The following is a 23,483-nucleotide window of genomic DNA, read 5'->3' on the forward strand; positions in this document are numbered from 1 at the left end:
CCAACCCCACAGCACAAAGCACCTTCTGCACCAGGGAGGCTGTACAGCCACAAGACCCTTCTGGAAGCACTGCTGAAGAGGCCTTGGGTCACCCTCACTTACTTGGATGTGGTCTCCCTGCCAGCATCCACCTGGGGTCATACGGGACTTTGGAAGGGACAAAGCCGATGTCCCTTTCGATGGGGTCACGGATGGGGATGATGGGCACCGGGCTGCAGTTATCCTGCAAGGGAAGAGCCAAGAGGGACAGGTCACCTGGCCAGGCATGGATGGAGAAGGGTGCCAGAGCAGCCCTCTGCAGCAGCCTCCTACCTTGGGGATGTATGAGAGCCACTGCAGGATGGTGTAGACTCCCTCGAAGTCGTCGGGGACGGTGACGTGGGAGACGCCGTTGTTGTGCATGATCTGCACCCCTCCCAGCTGGTTGTTGGAGGTGTACACCTCCCGCCCCAGCACCTGCCCACAAGCAGGGAGAGCAGCGCAGCTGGGGCTCTGCTCACACAGGAGCTGCTCCTCCTTGCTCCCTTGGAGGAGTGGCACCCCCTGAAGGGGCACACCCGCTCTGCTTTGGGGCTGAATTCCACCTCTGCCTCCCAGGGTGGTGGTGGAGAAGAAAGGGCTCTGCTTTAGACACCTAAAGGGACCTACAGCTGGGCAGGTTCCAAATCGTCTCAAACCAGCGCCCAGGATGGGTTCTGCCCCTGGGACCAGAGCCAGCCTCCATGGCAGCTCTGCCATCCCACCCTGCACCATGAGCTGGCCCCTAAGGCAATACCAGATAATTGTGTGGTGGCATCCCCTCGGCTCTCAGTGGGATCAGCTTGGTTGCAGTGTCAGGAGGTGTTGGGTGGCGGGTTGGACTGGATGACCTTTGAGGTCTTTTCCAACCTTATTGATTCTGTGATTCTTTGTTGGCCACTGGAATGTGCTGCCCGGGGAGGTGGTGGAGTCACCATCCCTGGAGGTGTTCAAGAGGGGATTGGATGTGGCACTTGGAGCCATGGTTTAGTTAGTCAGGAGGTGCTAGGTGATAGGTTGGACTGGATGATCTTCGAGGTCTTTTCCAACCTTATTGATTCTGATTCTTCAGGCAGGTCCTATGAGGTGACATGTGGGGAACTGCCACCTCTTCCCAAGGGACAGGGAAGGGGTCCCATGAGGTGACACATGGGGAACTGCCACCTCTTCCCAAGGGACAGGGAAGGGTTCCATGAGGTGACACGTGGGGAACTGCCACCTCTTCCCAAGGGACAGGGAAGGAGCCCCATGCTTGTAGCAGCATGGGGCCACCAGCCTCGGAGGCTACCACCTTGGGAGGCCACCAGGCAGAGGATGGTACCTTATTGAGAGCTGTGACACCAGTGAGGATGATGTGGGAGTTCTCCACCTGGATGACTCGCTGGCCCAGCCTCACCAGGTACGCCCCGATCCCGATGGCACGGCAGGTCACCTGGGCACGCACACAGGCACGGGGGGGGGGGGGGTTACCAGGGAGAAAGGCCTCAAGGAGAGTCCCCCCCACAGCCACCAGGATCACAGGATGTTAGGAGTTGGAAGGGACCTTCGAAGCTCATCAAGTCCAACCCCCCTGCCAGAGCAGGACCACAGAATCCAGCACAGGTCACACAGGAACACATCCAGGTGGGGCTTGAAAGGGTTCAGAGAAGGAGACTCCACAACCTCCCTGGGCAGCCTGCTCCAGTGCTCTGTGACCCTCACAGTGAAGAAGTTCCTCCTCATGTTGAGGTGGAACCTCCTGTGCTGGAGTTTATATCCATTATCCCTAGTCCTATCACAGGGTGCAGCTGAGCAGAGCCTGGCCCCTCCCCTCCTGACACTCAGCCTTCAGATACTTATAAACATTGTTAAATCCCCTCTCAGTCTTCTCCAGACTAAAAAGCCCCAGGGCTCTCAGCCTCTCCTCACAGGGCAGTGCTGCAGTTGCTTCATCATCCTGGTAGCTCCCTGTTGGATTCTCTCCAGCAGATCCCTGTCCCTCTTGAACTGGGGAGCCCAGAACTGGATGCAATATTCCAGGTGAGGTCTCACCAGGGCAGAAAACCCCCCTTGACCTGCTGGGCACACTCCTCCTAATGCACCCCAGGATCCCATTGGCCTTCTTGGCCACAAGGGCACATTGCTGACCCATGGATGATGATGCCCTGCAGGGCTCTGCACACTTGGGTTGCACCAGGTCATTCCTCTCAAGGTGACCTTAAAGGCAAGGAGGAGAAGGGGAAGGAGTGGGGCAGGGGAAGGTTCGGTGGCTGTACCATGCTGATGGTCACTATTTCTTCATAAGCCCGAGAAGACTCCCCAGCAATGCTACCAGCAGCTCTCAGGTTTTCCACCCCAAATCCATTGTCCTTCCCAATGATGTCCAGGAGGATGTACCTGTGGGGAAAGGAGAGCCATGGTGGCAGGGGTGGGGCAGGGGAAAGCACTCCCTTGTGTGAGGTGTCTGGCAGGATGCTGATCCAGGACATGGGAGCTGCATCCCGCTGGGGATGTAGGGCAGGGCTTGAGGTTGCTCTGTGCAGCCCATACAATCATAGAAACAATCAACAAGGCTGGAAAAGACCTCAGAGATCATCAAGTCTGACCTGGCACCCAACACCTCATGACTACTAGACCATGGCACCAAGTGCCACATCCAATCCCCTCTTGATCCCCTCCAGGGATGGTGACTCCACCACCTCCCTGGGCAGCACATTCCAATGGCCAACAACTCTCTCTGGGAAGAACTTTCTCCTCACCTCCAGCCTAAACCTCCCCTGGCTCATGGGACAAAGAGGCTCACCTGGACTCGCCCCCTTCCTCCACATGCTCACAGTGCACCGAGTTCAAGGCACTGATCCTTGTGTAGTCCTGGGGAGTCAGGTACAGGTACTTGAACCCCTGGAAGTAAAAGTGGAGGAGGTGTTTTGGAGTCTCCTGTAGGGCATGGCCCTTCTCCAAACCCAACCCAACCCCATCCCCCACACCACGACGGCTGGCCGCCGGCTTCAGGAGTGGCTTCACTCCCACAGCTGTATGTCCTTGGGTCCTTCCTTCCCCAAATAAGCCCTCTGCCCTTCGCTGTGAGGGCAGGAGGGGAGGTGGCCACACACCTTGTAGGGGTCCTCCGGGTCCACCCAGGCCACATGGAACATGTTCTTTATCTCCTCGGCGAAGCCGATGCGGGCACCGCTGTTGGCAGAGATGTAGACGCGGGGGATGCCCTCAGCCCGGGCCAGCTCCGAGGCCCGCAGGAAGACCAGGTCCTCCTCTGGCCCAAAGGAGCCTATCTTGTGCGTGATGTCATTGCAGATGAGCACAATGGCCCGGCCCTTGGGATACTCGGGGGTCTTCAGCTTCATTTTGAAAGCAACCATCCCCACCTGCTCCAAAAGACACAAGGTCACAGGGCAAGACTCCGCAGAGAGAGGGGCTCAGAGGTGAAGTGGGCAGAGGAGACCCTTGCTTGAGGAGCACCTCCTGGGCTTCCAGGAAACCAGACCAAGGAATCCAGCAGCTGTTCCCACCCACCACAGCGCTCTCTCACTCTGTTCCCAAGTCACCCCCTGCTACCTCATTCCCTCCAGGGACTCTGTTCATCTGCACCAGGTTGTCTTGAGAGTCCAGCACCAGCTCAGTGTACGTCAGGATATCCTTGGGGTACAGCTCTGAGGAGCCCCACAGCTTGAAGAGAGCCTGCAGAGACACCAGAATAGAACAGAACAGAACAGGAACAGAACAGACCAGACCAGACTAGGTTGGAAGAGACCTTTGAGATCACCCAGTCCAACCTATCACCCAACACCATCTAATCAACTAAACCATGGCACCAAGTGCCTCATCCAGGCTCTTCCTAAACACCTCCAGTGATGGTGACTCCACCACCTCCCTGGGCAGCACATTCCAATGACCAATCTCTCTTGCTGGGAAGAACTTCTTCCTAACATCCAGCCTGAACCTCCCCTGGCGCAGCTTGGGACTGTGTCCTCTTGTTCTGAAGGCACAGGACAAGCTGCAGACATGGTGCTGGGGAGCTCTGGAGCTATCACCAAGCAGACAAACACTCCTGAGGCAGGATGGGGATTTGGGTGAGTAGAAGCTTGTGTCAGAGCCCTCACCCTTGCATGAGGCTTCCTCATTCATGTCCTTCATGGGTGCAACTAGAGAGCTGGGACTGGTTTGGAAACGCTTCACACAACCAGAAATGCTATAAACTCTTTGTCACAGAGTCATCAAAGGGTTTGGATTGGAAGAGACCTATAAAAGTCACCCAGTCCAACCCCCTGCAGTCAGCAGGGACATCTGCAACTAAAGGAGGTTGCTCACAACTCCAAACAACCTGACCTGCAATGGTTCCAGGGATGGGACACCTCCCACTTCTGGGCAACCTGGGCCAACCTCTCAACATCCTCAGTGTTAAACATTTCTTCCTTCTCTCCAGTCTGAATCTCCCAGCTTTAGTTCAGACCATCCCCCCATGTCCTGTCACAACAGGCCCTGCTCTGAAGTCTGTTTCCAGCTTTCAACTATGTACTGAAAGGCCACCAGAAGGTCTCCCTGGAGCCTTCTCTTCTCCAGGCTGAACAACCCCAACTCTCTGAGCCCAGCCTCAGGGCAGAGAAGTTTCAGTGCTTGCATCATTGCTGGAGCTGCTTTGCCAGCTTGGACAAGAGCAGTCTTTCCTCCAGAAGGGAATGTCAGGGCAGGGTGGAGAGGAAAAGCAAAGGCAATGATTTGGAGCCTCTTTCTGCTCAGCCATCCTCACCTGCCTGAACATCTCCGGGAAGTCGTACACGTAGGTGGTGCCCAAGGACTGTGCCTGGAAGCGCTTGGCCTGGAGCAGGTCCTTGGTGACGTAGGGGGTGTTGATGAGCATCCCGTGCTGTGGCCCTTGTTTGTCACCATAGGACTGAAACATGATCTGGGGAGAAGGGCAGAGAGTTGGCTGCCTTCCCTCGGCAAGCCCACGCTAAGGTGCAGGAGCTCCACAGGGCTGGAGTGCTGCTGAGCTTTGTCAGGACAGGATCAGAGAAGCACAGAATCATTTCAGTTGGAAAAGCTCTGTGAGTTCATTGGGTCCAACCATCGACCCAGCACCACCATGGCCCCAGGTGCCATGGCCACAGGTTTCTTGAACACCTCCAGGGATGGGGACTCCACCACCTCCCTGGGCAGCCTGTACCAATCCCTGACTGCTCCTGCAGCACACAAATTTTTCCTCACCTCCAACCTCACCCTCCCCTGGCACAGTTTAAGGCCATTTCCTCTTGTTCCATCACCTGATACTATGGAGGAGAGACCAACCTCCACCTCACTGCAACCTCCTTTGAGGGAGCTGTACAGAGCAAGGTGCTCATGCCTGTGGCTCTACTTGACCACACAACAAGATTTTTCCACCTCACTCTCTTGCTGTTGAGGGGACAGTGCAACACCACTGTGCTGCAAGCACCAGCAACGCCCTGACACTGACCTTCACCTGCAGCCTGCCCTAGATGATCCTGCTTCAGCAGTGGGGTTGGATTAAATGCTCTCCAGCAGTCCCTTCCAACCCCCACCATGCTGGGATTCACCTCCCAGGCCAACCACTGCCCAGCTACACGCAGCAAAACCCCTGGGGCTGAGCACCATTTTGCAGCAAAGCATCACCCCAAGATCTCCAGCTGGGTGAAGGAGAGCGGGGAGGGCAGCTGGGTCAGTCCTGGTGGCTCGGGGGCACCCCAGCGCCGCAGGTGCCCGAGGGGCTCTGCAGAAACCACCCCAGAGCTGCAGCACAGCCGAGCCGGAGTGGCCGTGGTTGGGTTACTCACATTGTTGCTGCTGGGGTCCCTCACTTCCTTGTAGAGGCTGATGTCCAGGTAGTAGCCAGACTCGTTGGTGAGGAAGAGGCGGATGGGGACGGCGGCGGAGGTGGGGGTCAGGCGGATGTTGATCTTCACCTCAGCCTGCAGGACCCGCAGCTTCCAGAGGCGGCTGCCGTACCGCATCACCATGGAGCGCACCGACTCCTCGATCTGGGCATGGCACAGACGGGCCCGGGGGCAACGTTGCCGTGTGCCACATGCTGCCATGTGCCACACTCTGCCGTGTGCCACACTCTGCCGTGTGCCACGCTCTGCCGTGTGCCACGCGCTGCCAGGTGCCATGCACTGCCGTGTGCCATGCGCTGCCGTGTGCCACGCGCCGCCGTGTGCCACGCGCTGCCTGCAGCAGCCCCAGGGCAGCTCCATCCCCAACGAGATGCATTTGCTTCGGGCAAGCCCTTTCCCTCCCATCACCCCTGGGGGCTGGCGCTGCCATCCAGCCTCTCCGCAGGGAAGAGGGAAAGATGGTGCCCCACAGGCACAGCCCCACTCCTTCAGCCCACACACTGCCCAGGGGAAGAGCCTGCTGCCCATCCTCATACCCTCCAGCAAACTGGGTGTCCAAGTCTGTACAGAAAGTCCTGACCATTGCAAAGTGTGAAACCTCAGCACCTTCTCTGCAAACTCAATGGACCTTTAAAGGTCCCTTCCAACCCGAAACATTCTATGGTTCAATGATCTTTAAGGTCCCTTCCAACCCAAACCATTCTAAGATTCTATGATCTTTAAGGTCCCTTCCAAGCCAAACCATTCCAAGATTCTATGATCTTTAAGGTCCCTTCCATCCCAAACCATCCTATGATTCAATGATTTTCAAGGTCCCTTCCAACCCAAACCATTCTATGACTCTATGAAAGAAACCACAGAGAAGGACTGGCAGAGAAAGTAAGCTGCAGGAGTCTCTGGAGCTGCCAAATCCATGCCTCACCCAGGGGCAGGTGGGCACTGGATGGGACCAGGTCTGGTACCAGCCCATCCACATGACTTTATAGAGCATGAAGAATGATGTGGTCTCCACCCTTAGATCACCACTGCACTGACAGCAGGAAGCAGGTAGAATCATAGAAGCAATAAGGTCGGAAGAGACCTCAGAGATCATCAAGTCCAACCTGGCACCCAACACCTCATGACCACTAAACCATGGCACCAAGTGCCACACCCAATCCCCTCTTGAACACCTCCAGGGACGGTGACTCCACCACCTCCCTGGGCAGCCCATTCCAATGGCTAACATCTCTCTCTGGGAAGAACTGGTCCCTGAGGGACACACCTTGGAGGGATCCATGACAACAGTGGGGACGAAGTTGAGGAAGATGTGGTTGCAGTCCGTGCGGACAGTGGTGTTGTTGAAGGCCACCTCCAGCTCATCCATCGCCTCCAGGAGCAGCCGCTCCCCCTCGTTCTGCAGGTACTCGAAGGAAGCCTCCTGCAGGTTCACCAGGGGGGCTCAGGGACAAGCAGAGCAACCTGTCCCCCCAAAGCACCCCCAGCTCCGTGCCCGCAGGCGCCGGGGGCCCGGCGGCAGCTTGCCTTGGTGACGAGGTCGGAGTGGCGCACGATGGCGCGGATGAAGAAGCGGTAGTCGGTGGCCTCGGTGCCCGCCTGCACCCTGGCAGCCCCCAGGTAGAGGTGCATCTTGTGGTTGGCACAGGGGATGGCCGTCAGGTCGAAGTTGCACATGCGGCTCAGCTCCAGCTGGAAGGCCAGGGCCGGCTCCAGGTGCCGGTAGATGCGGTCCTCTGCAAACTGGGGTGGAGTGGAGACGTGGGCGAGGGCACGGCCAGCCCGCAGCTGAGGGGCTCTGCTCCAACCAGGGCTCTTACCTCATCCCTGGCTCTGAAGGTGAAGAACTTTGGGAACTCTCTCTAGAGCAAAGAGGAAGAGGACAGTGTGAGCAGTCTGGGCAGGCAGAGGGCTGTCCTGGTCTTCACCCAATCCATCAACAAGAGAAAACCTTGTAGGCTGCTTCCTCCCAAAGTGGGGGAAGAGCTGGGGGCAGTGGATGCCTTTGGATGGCACCTCACAGCTCTGGAGTGGCCATGTAGGGGCCATGTGTCACTGGAGACACTAGCAGCATAAAGGATAAGAGAGGAGATAGTGGGAATCTTTTCTTCCTCTTTGGGAGACCCTTCTGGCTCCCTACAAGTCCCTGAAAGGAGGCTAGAGCCAGGTGGGGGTTGGTCTCTTCTCCCAAGGAACAAGTGATAGGAGAGGATACAGCTTCCAAATTGCCCCATGAGAGGTTTAGGCAGGACATGAGGAACAATTCCTTCCTCAAAAGGGTTATTAATGCCTGTCCCAGGCTGCCCAGGGCAGTGGTGGAGCCCCCATCCCTGGAGAGGTTTCAGAGCTGTGTAGATGTGGTGCTGAGCAACGTGGTTTAGTGGTGCCCTGGCAGTGCTGTGTTAAGGGTTGGAGTGGATGATTTTTTTGCTAGCCAAATGACTCCATGATTCTATCAACCCCTCAGCCAATCCCTCATTAAGTAGCTCCCAGCTCCTGATGCAGAGCAGACACAGCCATCACCCCACACTGTGTCTGGAAGGGATGGATGGATGGATGCTTCTAGCAGTTTTAGGGAGGTGGAAGCATGAAGCTTCTAAAGTCACTCTGCCTCTTGGCAGCTCAGGCAGCACTCACCTGCTGAGCAATGAGAAAGGTGATCCTCCGGAGACCACAGTCAACAAGGATGTTCTTCTGCATGGAAGGAGAAGACTCTACCAGTGATAAGAGCTTAAACATCTCCACCAAGGGAGCAGACAGAACCCAAGTGGTTGCCATGGGGCTCTCAGCACTTTGTGGAGCAGCATGTGGAGATATGGTGCCCCAATCTTGCAGGGTCTGCAAAAAAACAAAGGGGTCCAGCCCCAGCAACAGACCTTGGACTGGGCAAAGGCTCTGAAGATGGGCACCAGCTTCTCATCCTCTGCGTGGTCAGCCCAGCGGAGCGCAATGTTGAGGATGTGGATTGGCTCCTCACGGACGTTCTGGCAACAAGAGCCCCCAGTCAGCCCTGGCCAGCGGCACCACTGCCATCCCCACTGCACCAGGGAGGGAATAGCAATGGCACCATGCCCACCTTGGGGTCCTCCTCCTCGTAGACAGTGGCTCGTGCCTCGCTGAAGAGCGTGCCCTCTGAAGGTGGGTCGGCGAAACAGGAGATCACTTCATCAAAGTTCCTGTCCAAGCAGTGGGGATGAGGAGACAAGTCAGGATACTGTGCCAGAGCCCTGCCTGAGGAGACAGGCTAACACCCTGAGTCCTGTGTCCACTTCTGGGCCCCTCAGTTTAAGAAGGACATTGAGACTCCTGAACGTGTCCAGAGAAGGGCAACGAGGCTGGGGAGGGGTCTGGAGCACAGCCCTGTGAGGAGAGGCTGAGGGAGCTGGGGTTGCTTAGCCTGGAGAAGAGGAGGCTCAGGGGAGACCTTCTTGCTCTCTCCAACTCCCTGAAGGGAGGTTGTAGCCAGGTGGGGGTTGGTCTCTTCTCCCAGGCAATCAGCACCAGAACAAGAGGACACAGTCTCAAGCTGTGCCAGGGGGAGTTTAGGCTGGAGGTGAGGAAAAGTTCTTCATAGAGAGAGTTGTTAGCCATTGGAATGTGGTGCCCAGGGAGGTGGTGGAGTCCCCATCCCTGGAGGTGTTCAAGAGGGGATTGGACGTGGCACTTGGTGCCATGGTTTAGTCATGAAGTGTTGGTGACAGGTTGGACTCGATGATCCTTAAGGTCTCTTCCAACCGTATTGATTCTATGGTTCTATGACAAGTGACAAGCTCCACCAGCCCAGGGCAAAGCCACAGCTCAAGAAATGCAGCTCTGAGAGCTACTGTGATAGCGTGGTGGAGATCACAGAATTGCTTTGGTTGGAAGGGACCTTTCAGCGCATCCAGTCTAACCCTTAACCCAGCACTGCCAGGGCACCACTAAACCATGGCCCTCAGCACCACATCTCCAGGGCTTTGAAACCCCTGCAGGGATGGGGACTCCACCACTGCCCTGGGCAGCCTGAAGATGGAGCCTTGACAACCCTTTTGAGGAAGAAATTGTTCCTCATGTCCAGTCTACACCTCCCCTGGTGCAGCTTGAAGCCGTTCTTCTTGTCCTGTCCCTTGTTCCTTGGGAGAAGAGACCAACTCCTACCTGGCTCTGACCTGCTTCCAGGCAGCTGGAAAGAGTCAGAAGGTCTGCCCTCAGCCTCCTCTTCTCCAAGGTGAACAACCCCTGGTCCCTCAGCTGCTCCTCACCAGACCTCTCCTCCAGACCCTCCACCAGCTTTGCTCCCCTTCTCTGGACCTGCTCCAGCCCCTCAATGTGCTTCTTGGAGTGAGTGGCCCAAAACTGAACCCAGCATTCAAGGTGTGGCCTCAATGTTTAACTCATGCCAGGTAGGTTCCCCACAAGTGCCCAGAAGACATGACATGTCCCCCCAGGTAAAGCTACTTCGCTGGCCATACCACTCAACCCTGACATCCAGCTGCAGGAGGAACAGGAGCTGCCCTGAGCAGCACCCAGCTGCCACCAGCTTTGACTCTTCCACCCACTTTTGCTCTCTGACATCTGCAGCAGCACCCAGAAAAGCACATGCATGGCTGGCCAGGCAGGTCCCTGCACCCTCACCTGGTGAAGTCCTCGAATCTGTTGAAGGCCACCATGGCTCCCATCCGCTGGCTCAGGGGAGAGAAGCCACTGTCCATGAAGAGCTCGGTGCTGTGCCGGGCCAGGTCAGGGTTGGAGACGCTGATGGGCGCAGACATCCTGCACAGGGGAGCGAGGCAGCTGTCAGCCGTGGCTGCAAGCACTGCTCCTGGGTACAACAAGGACCAGGCAGGTCCCACATGGGAGCTCGACCCAGAGAGGACTCATCCTGCCCCACTGGCAAAGGCAGAACGTTGTGGATGGCTCCCTCTGAGGCTCCTCACACCTTGCATGGAGGAGATGATAGAAAGCAAAGAGCTTTGCACAAAGGGCCATGCCCAGGGGAGCTCCCATGCCAGTGATTAAGGGAGTGCCACATCTTCCTTGTGAGGAGAGGCTGAGGGAGCTGGGGCTCTTTAGCTTGGAGAAGAGGAGACTGAGGGGTGACCTCACTCATCTTCATAAAGATGTGAAGGGTGAGTGCCCAGAGGCTGGAGCCAGGCTCTGCTTGGCGATGCCCAATGACAGCACAAGGGGCAGTGGTGGAAGCTGAGGCACAGAAGTTCCATGGAAACAGGAGGAAGAACTACTTCCCTGTGAGGGTGATGGAGCCCTGGAAGAGGCTGCCCAGGGGGCTTGTGGAGTCTCCCTCTCTGGAGATTATGACTCTGTAAGTTCAGGCTGGAGGTGAGGAGAAAGTTCTTCCCAGAGAGAGTTGTTGGCCATTGGAATGTGCTGCCCAGGGAGGTGGTGGAGTCCCCATCCCTGGAGGATTGGTGGTATCAAGAGGGGATTGGATGTGGCACTTGGTGCCATGGTTTAGTAGCCATGAGGTGTTGGGTGACAGGTTGGATTTGATGATCTTTGAGGCTTTTTCCAACCTTATCAATTCTATGAGATATTCAAGCCCCGCCTGGATGTGTTCCTGGGTGACCTGCTCTAGGTGCTCCTGCTGTGGCAGGGGGGTTGGACTGGATGATCTCTCGAGGTCCCTTCCAGCCCCTGAGACTCTGTGATACCTGTTTGGGTGGGAGGAGGGCAGTATGAACTGGAACTCCACCAGGCAGGTGCCGTCGGAGAGCTGCCGGTGCTTCAGGCTGTTCAGCTCGTAGGCAAGGTACCCGCGCCGCACGTACACCTGGGGGGAGGGGGCAGGGGGTACCACCATGCCCCTGCCCCCACCACACTCACCCAAGCCCCCCCCCCCTCAGCTCAGCGTGCCCCCCTGGCTCCCCAGCCCTCACCTCCAGCGCTGCCATGCGCACCACCTGGTTGGTGTGGTAGAAGAAGACAGGAAGCACGTCAAAGATGGTGGTTTCCGAGAGGATCAGTTTCTGGGGGTAGAAAGTAGGATTTAAGGTAAAGATGGAGTGGGATCTCCTTGCCCTACTGCAGGGGAGGGAAGGACAAAGGTGGTGGTTTCTGAGAGGATCAGTTTCTGGGGGTAGAAAGTAGGATTTAGGGTAAAGATGGAGTGGGATCTCCTTGCCCTGTTGCAGGGGAGGGAAGGACAAAGGTGGTGGTTTCTGAGAGGATCAGTTTCTGGGGGTAGAAAGTAGCATTTAAGGTAAAGATGGAGTGGGATCTCCTTGCCCTGTTGCAGAGGAGGGAAGCACTTTCCAAAGGGGTTCCTTAGATGGAGCAGCTGTGCAGGAAGAGTGGCTGGAAACTGCCCAGTGGAAAAGGACCTGGGGGGCTTGGTCAATAGCTGATTAAATATGAGCCAGCATGTGCCCAGGTGGCCAAAAACTCCACCAGCATCCTGGCTTGGACCAGAAATAGTGTGACCAGCAGGACCAAGGCAGGGATTGCCCCCTGGCACTCAGCACTGGTGAACTCACACCTTGAGTACTAGCTTCAGGTTTGGGCCCCTTACTCCAAGAGGGACATTTAAGGGACTGGAGCAGGTCCAGAGAGGAGGAATGAAGCTGGTGAAGGGTCACTGCAGTGAAGCTTTGGTTGGGGGGGCTGTTTTTAAGGCTAAGCTACTCACTGCCAAAGCCAACTCATCACCAAAGCCAACTCATCACCAAAGCCACCATAGAATCAATAAGGTTGGAAAAGACCTCAAAGATCATCAAGTCCAACCTGTCACCCAAGACCTCATGACACCAGACCACCAAAGCCACCCAAAAGCCGGATCCCCCACCTTGAGGTTGTCAGGGCAGTACTCGTGTCCGTACATGTCGATGGCGGAGAGGAAGATGGACTCCACCTGGTTGTAGCGCAGCTCGTAGGAGGGCAGGTGGGAAGCAATGAGCACCTACAAGGGGAGAGACAGCTTGGGACCATGGGGACAAGGGATGAGGCCAGGGGAGGGGTGGGGTGGTGCTGGCTGACCTGCCGGGCTCTCAGTGCCACCTTGGAGTGCTCGGTCTTGCTGAGCTGCGTCAGCTCCTGCAGGATGGCCGTCAGCTCCTCCGTCAGCGTGGGCTCACAGCCACACAGCTGCTCCTGCAACCACACACAGCACCACGGCTCTGCTCGAGCCCTGGGGCTGCCAGCTGGCTGCAGCACACAGCCCTGCTGCCTCACTGTGGCGGGTTGAAAATGCACACCGCTCCCCACCCCCTGACGTTAGGTTTACCAGCCCAGCCCAGCCCAGCTGCAAGCAAATGCAAGCTGTTATTTACAAGCAAAACTCCAACCCACAATGGAATGTGTACAAAATACACACTACTGACAGATAGAATCAACAAGGCTGGAAAGGACCTCAGAGACCATCAAGTCCAACCTATCACCCAACACCTCATGACTACCAACTGTGGCACCAACTGCCACATCCAATCCCTTCTTGAACACCTCCAGGGATGGGGACCCCACCACCTCCCTGGGCAGCACATCCCAATGGCCAATCTCTCTTGCTGGGAGGAATTTCTTCCTACCATCCAGCCTGAACCTCCCCTGGCACAGCTTGAGACTGTGTCCTCTTGTTCTGGTGCTGATTGCCTGGGAGAAGAGACCAATCCCCACCTGGCTACAACCTCCCTTCAGGCAGTTGTAGAGAGCAAGAAGATCTCCTCTGAGCCTCCTCTTCTCCAGGCTAAGCAACCCCAGCTCCCTCAGCCTCTCCTCACAGGGCTGTGCTCCAAACCCCTCCCCAGCCTCGTTGCCCTTCTCTGGACACCTTCCAGTGTCTCAGTGTCCTTCTTAAATTGAGGGGCCCAGAACTGGACACAGGATATGTACAAGTGTTGACAATTTATAAACAGCACAAGAAGCCCCCTGGCCAAAAACCAGAGGAGCTAATTGCCTCTCCCTCCCTGCCCTGCCCCACCCCTACCCCCTTGGACCCAAAGGGATGAGCGAAAGAGCAGAGAGATGTTAGATAACTGAACTCCTGAGGAGAAAGCACAGGGCTGTGACAGCCACCAGCAGCCATGTCCCGTCCCACAGTGATTCAGAGCTTGCCTTGGCTTGTGGGTGGCCTTTCCCTGCCATCAGCCCTTACCCCTGGTGTTGCAGGGCACGGGCTGTACTCACAATTAACATGATCACCAGAAGGTTCTTCTTTGCCACCTGGGCATGTGAGAAGATGCTCTCCAGCACGGGGGTCATGTCGGGTCTGCACTTCTCCCGCAGGCTGATGACACACTTGTCATAGTGAGCTGTGGGGCAAAGCATGGTCAGCCCTGCAGACCCTCGCCAGAGTCCTGCAGGGTCCTCCAGAGAGCCCCCCAGGCCTCACCGTGCTGGAACTGTGTCTCCACTTGCAGGTAGCGTCTCAGCAGCTCCAGCACCACGGCCTTCATGTAGCCCCGGATGCCACTGCGGTACCTGGGGAAGAGAGAGCTCAGCGTGCTGCCACGAGGTGGCAGCGGTGGGGGACACAGCACGGGGGTCTGGGACAGCATGGGGCTCACCTCTGCACCAGCTGCACCAGGCTCTGGGTGTTCATGAAGAAGACCTCCCGCTCAGCCTTCCTCTGCAGCGTGGCCGCATGGGTGTCCAGCACGTTGGCGATCTGGAGGGAGAGGGCACAGGGGCATGGAATCGTTTGGGTTGTGGAGACCTTGCAGATCATCCAGTCCAGCCATGAACCCAGCACTGCCAGGGCACCATGACACTACATTCCTCAGCACCACATCTCCATGGCTTTGAAACCCTTCCAGGAATGGGGACTCCACCACTGCCCTGGGCTTCACCACTCTGTCGGTGAAGAAATTGTTCTTCATGTCCAACCTAAACCTCCCCTGGGGGCACCTTGGAAGCTGTTTCCTCTCTTCTTATCAATTGTTCCTGGGGAGAAGAGGCCAACCCCCACCTGGCTCCAACCTCCTTTCAGGGAGGTGTAGAGAGCAAGGAGGTCTCCCCTCACGAAACCATGGCCGTCAGCATCACATCTACACAGCTTTGAAACCCCTCCGGGGATGGGGACTCCACCACTGCCCTGGGCAGCCTGGGCCAGGCCTTGACAACCCTTTTGAGGAAAGAATTGATCCTTGTGTCCAACCTAAACCTCCCCTGGGGCAACTTGAGGCCATTTCCTCTTTGCCCTGTCCCTTGTTCCTTGAGAGAATAGACCAACCCCCACCTCATTCCACCCTCATTTGAGGGAGTTGTAAAGAGCAATGAGGTCTCCCCTCAGCCTCCTTTTCTCCAGGCTGAACAGCCAGGGTCTGGTGCAGGACCTGGGGGTGGTTCTGCTGCACTCAGACTCTTTTGAAGGAGTTGTAAAGAGCAATGAGGTCTCCCCTCAGCCTCCTTTTCTCCAGGCTGAACAGCCAGGGTCTGGTGCAGGACTTGGGGATGGTTGTGCTGCACTCAGACTCTTTAGAAGGAGTTGTAAAGAGCAATGAGATCTCCCCTCAGCCTCCTTTTCTCCAGGTTGAACAGCCAGAGTCTGGTGCAGGACCTGGGGGTGGTTCTGCTGCACTCAGACTCTTTAGAAGGAGTTGTAAAGAGCAATGAGATCTCCCCTCAGCCTCCTTTTCTCCAGGCTGAACAACCAGAGTCTGGTGCAGGACCTGGGGGTGGTTCTGCTGCACTCAGACTCTTTCATTTGGGGCTTTTTCTACCCCAGGTGAAAGATGCAAAGCACCAAATGAATCTAAAAGCACAAATCCAACCCCCAAACCATCTCCTCCTTCCCTTGTTCAAGCTCTTTTCTCACCTGCTGGCTGGGGAAGCAGCAGAGGACCGAGGTGATGTTGCTGGCATACTGGGCCATCACCTTCCTGATTGACTTCTCCACGGGGAGCGGGATCCTCCCCGAGATGCTCGTCATGATCTCCTGCAGCTCCAGGAGGGGCAAGGAGGGGTCCCGCAGGGTCTGCATCAGCTGTGCCACCCACTCCTTCACCTGCAGGGAGAGGAAGCTGCAGCTGCCCACACCCAGCAGTGCTGCAGCCCTTCTCATCATGGCAACCACGGAGCAGGGCATCTGGGCCCCCTTTGCCCCCAGCACCCACCTTGGTGCTGAAGTAGGGCTCGGGCAGGCAGTACCCGCTCATGACGTTGGTGAGGTTGTCCAGCACGTTGCGGAGGACTTGGTGCTGCTTCTCTCCAGTGATGGGGAGGGTCTGCTCAGCTGGGAGCTCTCCCAGGAATGGCTGTGCCTGGAGAGAGCAGAGAGAGCTGGGGTGGCCCAGGTCCTTGCTGATGTGGGATGAAGTGAGAAGGTCTCCCCTCAGCCTCCTTTTCTCCAGGCTGCTCCTCACCAGCCCTGTTCTCCAGGTCCCTCATCAGCTTCAATGCCCTTCTCTGGACCCACTCCAGCCCCTCAGTGTCCTTCTTGGAGTGAAGGGCTCAAAACTGGACCCAGAACAAGGGGACAATCCCTGCCCTGGTCCTGCTGGCCACGCTATTGCTGATCCAGGTCAGGATGCTGCTGGCCTTCAGACAGAGCATCTCTTCCATTTCATCCCCCAGCAAGCGCCCCCGGTGCCCCGCAGGAGGGTGCCCGGGAGCGGATAGAGGAGGCCAGCAGCTTTGTCAGCCGCCAGCAGCGTAGTTATCCCTCAGCAGACTCACAGGCTTGACTTTGGTGGGGTCATCCAGCTCCAGGCGGGCGATGACACAGCCAGGCTCCAGCAGCGCCCCCGGCCGCTTGATGTAGTGCACCCTGCCCGCCTCCGCCACCGGCAGCGTCATGACGATCTTCATCACCTGCAGCCAGAGGGCCGAGATGGGCACCCGGCTAGCAGCACCTGCCGGCTGCAGGGCTCCCAGGGGCGGCCCCGCGGGGGGGTTTCATCTTTGCCGTCCGCCAGGGACGGCAGGAGCAGAGCTCCCCTCTGCCAGACCCACCTCGATCTCCGCAAAGACCTTGCCCTCGGCCAGGTGGCCGCCGTCCTCCACCGTGTACTGCAGCAGCTTCCCCGCCGAGGGCGAGCGCAGCACCGTGGGGTCCTTCTCCTTCTCAAAGTCACACGTCTTGTTGCCAATGGTGAGCCGGTACCTCAGGGAGAGGGAGAGAGATCACCAGCTGCTGCTCGGTGGGGAGGGCTGGGGGGATCTCAGGGAGAAGGGTCTGGTGAGGTCCCAGTGAGGAGGTCTGGTAAGGTCTCAGTGAGGAGATACAGTGGGACTCCAGTGAGGAGGGTCTGGTGGGGTCCCAGTGAGGAGGGTCTGGTGGGGTCCCGGTAGGGAGGGTCTGGTGGGACTCCAGTGAAGAGGGTCTGGTGGGGTCCCAGTGAGGAGGGTCTGGTGGGGTCCCGGTGAGGAGGGTCTGGTGGGGTCTCAGTGAGAAAGGTCTGGTGGGGTCCCGGTGAGGAGGGTCTGGTGGGGCCCCGGTGAGGAGGGTCTGGTGGGGTCCCGGTGAGGAGGTACCTGTCAATCTCCTCCTTCATGTAGGTGGTGTGGCTGTTGCCCCCGTAGGAGAGCAGCAGCCCCCCGTCGTTGAGCCGGTGCACGTCTATCTCGATGTGCGTGTGGTTCATCATGACCACGTACGTCGTCGGGGACTGGCGGGCAACCTGTGGGCAGCAACCAGGGGGGGAGAGCCTTCAGTGCAACCCCCCCTGCAACAGCCTTTCCAGGGGCTGGTGGGAATGGGGGGGGGGGGGGGGCTGCTGAAGAGCATCTTCCCATGCTCAGTGCAAGAGCTGCAACGACACAGGGCTGTGCTAGGGAGGGCAGGAGGAAGCAGCCTCAAGCTGCACCAAAGAGCTGGTTCGAGCTGGCAGCTCGAGGTTGACTTCACTCGTGGTTCACCTGCTGCTTTCATGAGGAGTAAGGAGTTATTGCATGAAGTTCAAGTGCTTGGGTTGAAAAGCAAGAAGAGAAGGTCCTTCATGAAACCCAGGGCAACAGAAGGTATGAAAATGCCTGGCTGGCCACAGTGAGGTGACTCACCTCACGCTTCTGTTGGGTATTTTTAAAGGACCACCTCATCTCTGAAGGACCACCTCATATTTATTGCATCTTTCTCCTTCAGGACAGCAGGAGCACGGTCCAACCCTCACCTGGAGAATGTACTTCACACCCTCGTAGATGAGCTCCACGTCAACAATGTTCAACAAGGAGTCTGCTGGCTGCACCTGCCCCCTGAAACACAGCAGATGGGTCAGAGCCCAGGGGTGTTGCTTGCCTCATGCAGCAGTGAGGAGCAAAGTGTGTGAGGTGTCAGTGGTGCTGCTGGCATCCAGCTCTGAGCTGACTACAGGGGGGCACAAAGGTGACTGGAGGGGACAGGCATCTGCTCTAAGTGACCCACGTGAGTGCTGGGTGGAAAGTGCATCCAGAGACAGGCCAGACATCAGCAGGGCATGCTGAGATAAGGCTGTGGGGGAGAGCCCCAGGCATCCTCCAAGGCTGGAGGAATGACCTTGTTGTTCATGTGCAAAACCAAAACCAAGCTGCATTCAGCTACTTTCCCTTGAAAGTTGTTTCCCCAGCCATGTGAAACTCTTTCCCCTCTCCAGGTGGAATGACAGCAGAAAAGCAGGAGCTGAGGGGCCCAGCAGATCCTCCTGTCGTCCCAGAGCCGTGCCACAGGCACTGCCTCCAGATATGCAAAGCTTTTGCAGCAAAAAGAGGAAGATGGGCCAGGGAGAGGGAAGCTCAGGTTTCCAGGCTTGCAGGAGCAGCACAGGCTGCTGGAAGCAGCCCTGTGGGACACAACCTCCAAAGCCCAGCACCGTGGGATCACCCAGTCCAACCCCTCTGCTCAAAAGCAGGGCCACCCACAGCAGCTTGCCCAGGATCACAATGTCCAGGAGGGTTTGGAACCTCTCCAGAGAATGAGAACTCCACCACCTCTCTGGGTAGCCTGCTGCAGGGCTCCAGCGCCCTCATGGGAGCGTTCAGGTGGAACATGCCCTCCCTGTGACGCTGTGCCCACGGCGGGGCCAAGCAGCTCTCCCTCCACACCTCTCCAGCGAGTGCAGGAACTCGGTCATGCAGGTCCTGAAGGCAGCATCTGCGACGTTGAGGGCACCACAGACGACACCCAGCATCGTGTCTGGCTTCTCTGCCTGGGGTGGGGCCAGAGAGGTCAGGGCTTGGGTCTGGCAGCCAAAGGGAAAGGGCAGCCCCGGGGTGGCCGGTGCCTCCCACCTGCACTTTCTCGGCGATCAGGTGGTCCAGCCACCCCGTGTCTGTCTCGTTGTTCTGGAAGCTCTCTGTCTCCAGCAGCTTGATCAGATACTCCACGGTGGTGCGGAAGTCCCCACGGATAGACAGCTCCTTCAGGGCCACCACCATGTTCCTGGGAGGGAGCAGAAGCCTCCATCAGTGGGATGAGGCAGCACCAGGCTCCCAGCAAAGGAAGCCAAGGACCTGCTGGGACTGGGGGATGAGTTCCCAAGCCCTGGGCACCCTCCTGGATGCAGGAGGTGGCCAGCAGGGACTTAATAAAACTCTTAATGACCCAAGGCAGGCTTGTTACATGTTGCTCAGTTACTGAATCTCTGCTCACTCTGCCGGGCATGTCCTCAGGAGAGCACCAAAACATGTCATGGAATCACGGAATCGTTTGGGTTGTGGAGACCTTGCAGATCATCCAGTCCAACCATGAACCCAGCACTGCCAGGGCACCATGAAACTACATTCCTCAGCACCACATCTCCATGGCTTTGAAACCCTTCCAAGAATGGGGACTCCACCACTGCCCTGGGCTTCACCACTCTGTCAGTGAAGAAATTGTTCTTCATGTCCAACCTAAACCTCCCCTGGGGCAACTTGGAAGCTGTTTCCTCTCCTCTTATCACTCCTTCCTTGGGAGAAGAGGTCAACCCCACCTGGCTCCAACCTCCTTTCAGGGAGTTGTAGAGAGCAATGAGGACTCCCTTCAGCCTCCTCTTCTCCAGGCTGAACAACTCCAGGTCCCACAGCTGATCCTCACTAGACCTCCTTTCCAGGCCCTTCACCAGCTTCATTACCCTTCTCTGGACCTGCTCCAGCACCTCAGTGTCCTTCTTGGAGTGAGGGGCCCAAAACTGCACCCACAATTTGAGGTGTGGCCTCCCTGGTGCTGAATACAATCCCTGCCCTGGTCCTGCTGGCCACACTCTTGCTCAGGCTCAGGTTGATGAACTGGAGCTGCACCTCCAGCCCAGCCTGGAGCCCTCAGCACTGCTCACACCGCACCTGGAGCACAACCAAGCTGCTCAGCCTGGCAGCCCCGTTCTGGTCCTCTTGGACAAAAAGCCACTCTTCCCAGTTCATGCACCAGTTCTGTGCCTTCCTGAAGACACCTGCCTTCCCCCCAGGCCCACCCCACTCACGAGATGGCCTCCTCCCGGTTCTCTCCCCACGAGAAGCAGTGCCCGAACTGGGAGTCGGCGAACTCGTGCAGCCCCCCGGCAGCCGCCACGCTGAAGTACCCCCAGACGTTCTTGCTGCTGCGGAAGTTCAGCTCCTGCACCGTCCCCGAGCTGGGCTTGAAACCCTGAGTGAAGGCAGAGCAGAAGGCATGGGGAAATCAGGCTGGGGACTCGTGGGCTGTAAGCAGGGAAGGGGAATCTCCTCGCCGTTTAGCGCTCTGCACACGGATCTGGCCAGTCCCATGGGTTCGGCGCCCAGGAGGCAGCGTCCAGGTGGAGAGGACCTTGCCCAAGCTCAACCCTCTGCCCGTGTGTGGGGCCAGCAGAGGAGAGCATGGCCTCCCTGCTCACCTCCTCGGGGTTCTCGCTGGTGATGCGGGCAGCGATGACGTGGCCCCTGGGCACGGGGGGGTTGGCAGGGCTGTGGAAGCAGATGGGGGAGTCCCCCCAGGGGCTCTCCCCGTACAGCACCCGGATGTCCTTGATCCTGTGCAAGGGGATGCCCATTGCAATCTGTGGGAGAGACACAAGGAGGACTTCACCTGCCAGGACAAGGCTTTAGCACTGGGAGACCTCCACTGACGGTCTGAATGAAGAGTGAGAAGAGGCACCGCGCTGTGTCCAGCTCTGGGCCCCTCAGCTTAGGAAAGATGTTGAGATGCTGGAAGGTGTCCAGAGAAGGGCAACAAAGCTGGGGAGGGGTCTGGAGCACAGCCCTGTGAGGAGAGGCTGAGGGAGCTGGGGTTGCTTAGCCTGGAGAGGAGGAGGCTCAGGGGAGACCTTCTTGATGTATTGGTTTGGGGTGGGGTTGAGCATTATTTAGAATAAACCAAACCAGGTTGGAAGAGACCTTCAAGATCATCGCGTCCAACCCATCAACCAATCCAACCCACCCAAACAGCTAACCCATGGCACCAACCATGCCATGCTCTCTCCAACTCCCTGAAGGGAGGTTGTAGCCAGGTGAGGGTTGGTCTCTTCTTCCCAGGCAAGCAGCACCAGAACAAGGGGACACAGTCTCAACTTGTGCCAGGGGAGGTTTAGGCTGGATGTTAGGAAGAAGTTCTTCCCAGCAAGAGAGATTGGCCATTGGGATGTGCTGCCCAGGGAGGTGGTGGAGTCACCATCCCTGGAGGTGTTTAGGAAGAGCCTGGATGAGGCACTTGGTGCCATGGTTGAGTTGATCAGATGGTGTTGGGTGATAGGTTGGACTCCATGATCTCAAAGGTCTTTTCCAACCTAGTTAATTCTATTCTATTCTATCTAAAGGAGCCAGAGAAGATGGAGGAATACAACACTGCTTCCATCTGCAGCCTGCTTGGTGTTTGGATGAAGAGCTTAGGGACATTGGGTGGGAGATTAGGAAAAATGAGTGGTCAGGGATTGGAACAGGCTGCCCAGGGAGGTGCTGGAGCTACCATCCCTGGAGGTGTTCAAGAAATGTGTGACCATGGCACTCTGGGCCATGGTTTGATGGCCATGGTGGTGTTGGATTGGTGGTTGGACTGGATGATCTTAGAGGGCTTTTCCAACCCAAACCACTCTATGAGTCTGCCATTCTATGGCATGGTCTAAGAGTTGTGTACAGGAGATGTTAGGTTGTGGTTGTAGTCCACCACCTTAAGTTCTTCTCCAACCAGGCAGCTCTACAATGGCACATGGGAGAGCTTCCCTCTGCCAGGCACCAGCTCAACACTTCTCTCCAGATCACAAAGTGTCCACCCAATGGAGTCACCCAAAATCTCCCACCTGATGGAGTCACCCAAGCCTGCTGAGATACCTGGAGCTGGGCAGCAGGGAGGTTCACATCTGCAATCATCTCTGTGCAAGGGTGTTCCACCTGCAGGCGTGGGTTCAGCTCCAGGAAGTGGAAGCTCCCATCCTTGCTGTAGAGGTACTCAACAGTGCCTGTGCTCACGTAGCCAACCATCTGGGCCAGGCGGACTGCACACTGCGGGAGGGGGAAGCCACCATGGTGGGCAAAGACCTCCTGCTCACTGCAGCAGAGCTGGGCTGTCCCACCATGGTGGGCAAAGACCTCCTGCTCACTGCAGCAGAGCTGGGCTGTCCCACCATGGTGGGCAAAGACCTCCTGCTCACTGCAGCAGAGCTGGGCTGTCCCACCATGGTGGGCAAAGACCTCCTGCTCACTGCAGCAGAGCTGGGCTGTCCCACCATGGTGGGCAAAGACCTGTTCACTGCAGCAGAGCTGGGCTGGCCCACCATGGTAGGAAAAGACCTGTTCACTGCAGCAGGACTGGGGTGTCCCACACTGGTGGTGTCTCACCACCAGAGTCCCTGCATGGATCCAAGGAGGGCTAGGGCTTCCTGCTTGGCGCAGGGTGTCCCTTCCCTTCCTGAGGAGCCTCAGGGGTCTCAACCCAGCAATGAGCAGCTGCCCACCCAAAGCAGGGTGTGGGGCATTGGAACGGGCTGCCCAGGGAGGTGGTTGAGTCCCCAAGCCTGGGTGTGTTTAAAGGCGGTTTGGAGGCGATGCTTGGGGCTACAGTTCAGGGTTGAACCCTCGCAGAGTAGGGTTCTGGGTTGGGCTTGGTGCTCCTGAGGGGCTCTTTCCAAGCCGAGTGTTTGTGTGGTCCCCTGACCCACCTGCTCCATCAGCTCGATGATGGCGGGGGGCGCGATGGCGGTGGGCGCCTCCTCGATGATCTTCTGGTGGCGGCGCTGGACGGAGCAGTCGCGGCCGAAGAGGGAGATGGCGCTGCCGTACTCGTCGGCCAGCACCTGCACCTCCAGGTGCCGTGCGTGCTCCGCCAGCTTCATCAGGAAGAGAGGGGACCCCGGCGCCTCCGCCTGCACCTGTGGGGAGGCAGAAGGTGCTGCTCTGGCCTCACACCCCAACACCCAATGGCTTCCCAGCCCAATCTCTGCCTCTGCCTGCGTCCGTTCAGGCGGCACGTTTCCACCCCCTCGGGGCACCCGAGCCAGAACAGGGGAGTTCATCAGCTCCCTCCACCCCTCCAGGAAACAATACAGAATTGACCAGGTTGGAAAAGACCTTCGAGATCATCCAGTCCAACCTATCACCCAGCACCACCTGATCAACTCAACCATGGCACCAAGTGCCCCGTCCAGTCTCTTCCTAAACACCTCCAGGGATGGGGACTCCACCACCTCCCTGGGCAGCACATTCCAATGGCCAATCTCTCTTGCTGGGAAGAATTTCTTCCTAACATCCAGCCTGAACCTCCCCTGGTGCAGCTTGAGACTGCGTCCTCTTGTTCTGCTGCTGCTTGCCTGGGAGAAGAGTCCAACCCCCACCTGG

The 23,483-nt window shown here is 57.5% G+C and overlaps 1 protein-coding gene across 2 annotated transcripts in view; it reads right to left on the reverse strand.

The window, feature by feature from the left end:
- The window catches only part of ACACB (acetyl-CoA carboxylase beta), a 43,763-nt gene that overhangs the window by 8,305 nt on the left and 11,975 nt on the right, over positions 1-23,483 (reverse strand). For both annotated transcript variants that reach the window (XM_068163332.1, XM_068163333.1), the window contains 35 exons: positions 22,808-23,017; positions 21,981-22,151; positions 20,552-20,713; positions 20,162-20,325; positions 18,993-19,143; positions 18,807-18,910; positions 17,900-17,981; positions 17,261-17,410; positions 16,743-16,889; positions 16,467-16,601; positions 15,905-16,051; positions 15,607-15,795; positions 14,357-14,457; positions 14,182-14,270; positions 13,977-14,101; positions 12,834-12,947; positions 12,643-12,756; positions 11,738-11,827; positions 11,513-11,631; positions 10,476-10,613; positions 8,938-9,037; positions 8,738-8,845; positions 8,499-8,555; positions 7,682-7,723; positions 7,389-7,604; positions 7,129-7,284; positions 5,805-6,008; positions 4,763-4,918; positions 3,571-3,693; positions 3,111-3,380; positions 2,801-2,898; positions 2,274-2,394; positions 1,340-1,450; positions 313-456; positions 103-223 (listed from right to left, as the gene is read on the reverse strand). In XM_068163332.1, coding sequence (XP_068019433.1) covers positions 103-223; positions 313-456; positions 1,340-1,450; positions 2,274-2,394; positions 2,801-2,898; positions 3,111-3,380; positions 3,571-3,693; positions 4,763-4,918; positions 5,805-6,008; positions 7,129-7,284; positions 7,389-7,604; positions 7,682-7,723; positions 8,499-8,555; positions 8,738-8,845; positions 8,938-9,037; positions 10,476-10,613; positions 11,513-11,631; positions 11,738-11,827; positions 12,643-12,756; positions 12,834-12,947; positions 13,977-14,101; positions 14,182-14,270; positions 14,357-14,457; positions 15,607-15,795; positions 15,905-16,051; positions 16,467-16,601; positions 16,743-16,889; positions 17,261-17,410; positions 17,900-17,981; positions 18,807-18,910; positions 18,993-19,143; positions 20,162-20,325; positions 20,552-20,713; positions 21,981-22,151; positions 22,808-23,017 — 4,729 coding nt within the window. The remainder of the gene's footprint in view (positions 1-102; positions 224-312; positions 457-1,339; positions 1,451-2,273; positions 2,395-2,800; positions 2,899-3,110; positions 3,381-3,570; positions 3,694-4,762; positions 4,919-5,804; positions 6,009-7,128; positions 7,285-7,388; positions 7,605-7,681; positions 7,724-8,498; positions 8,556-8,737; positions 8,846-8,937; positions 9,038-10,475; positions 10,614-11,512; positions 11,632-11,737; positions 11,828-12,642; positions 12,757-12,833; positions 12,948-13,976; positions 14,102-14,181; positions 14,271-14,356; positions 14,458-15,606; positions 15,796-15,904; positions 16,052-16,466; positions 16,602-16,742; positions 16,890-17,260; positions 17,411-17,899; positions 17,982-18,806; positions 18,911-18,992; positions 19,144-20,161; positions 20,326-20,551; positions 20,714-21,980; positions 22,152-22,807; positions 23,018-23,483) is intronic.

The sequence above is a fragment of the Melanerpes formicivorus genome, unplaced genomic scaffold, assembly GCF_026170545.1.
Source record: "Melanerpes formicivorus ecotype bairdi unplaced genomic scaffold, bMelFor1.0.p_v2 SCAF_72, whole genome shotgun sequence".
NCBI lineage: Eukaryota > Metazoa > Chordata > Aves > Piciformes > Picidae > Melanerpes > Melanerpes formicivorus.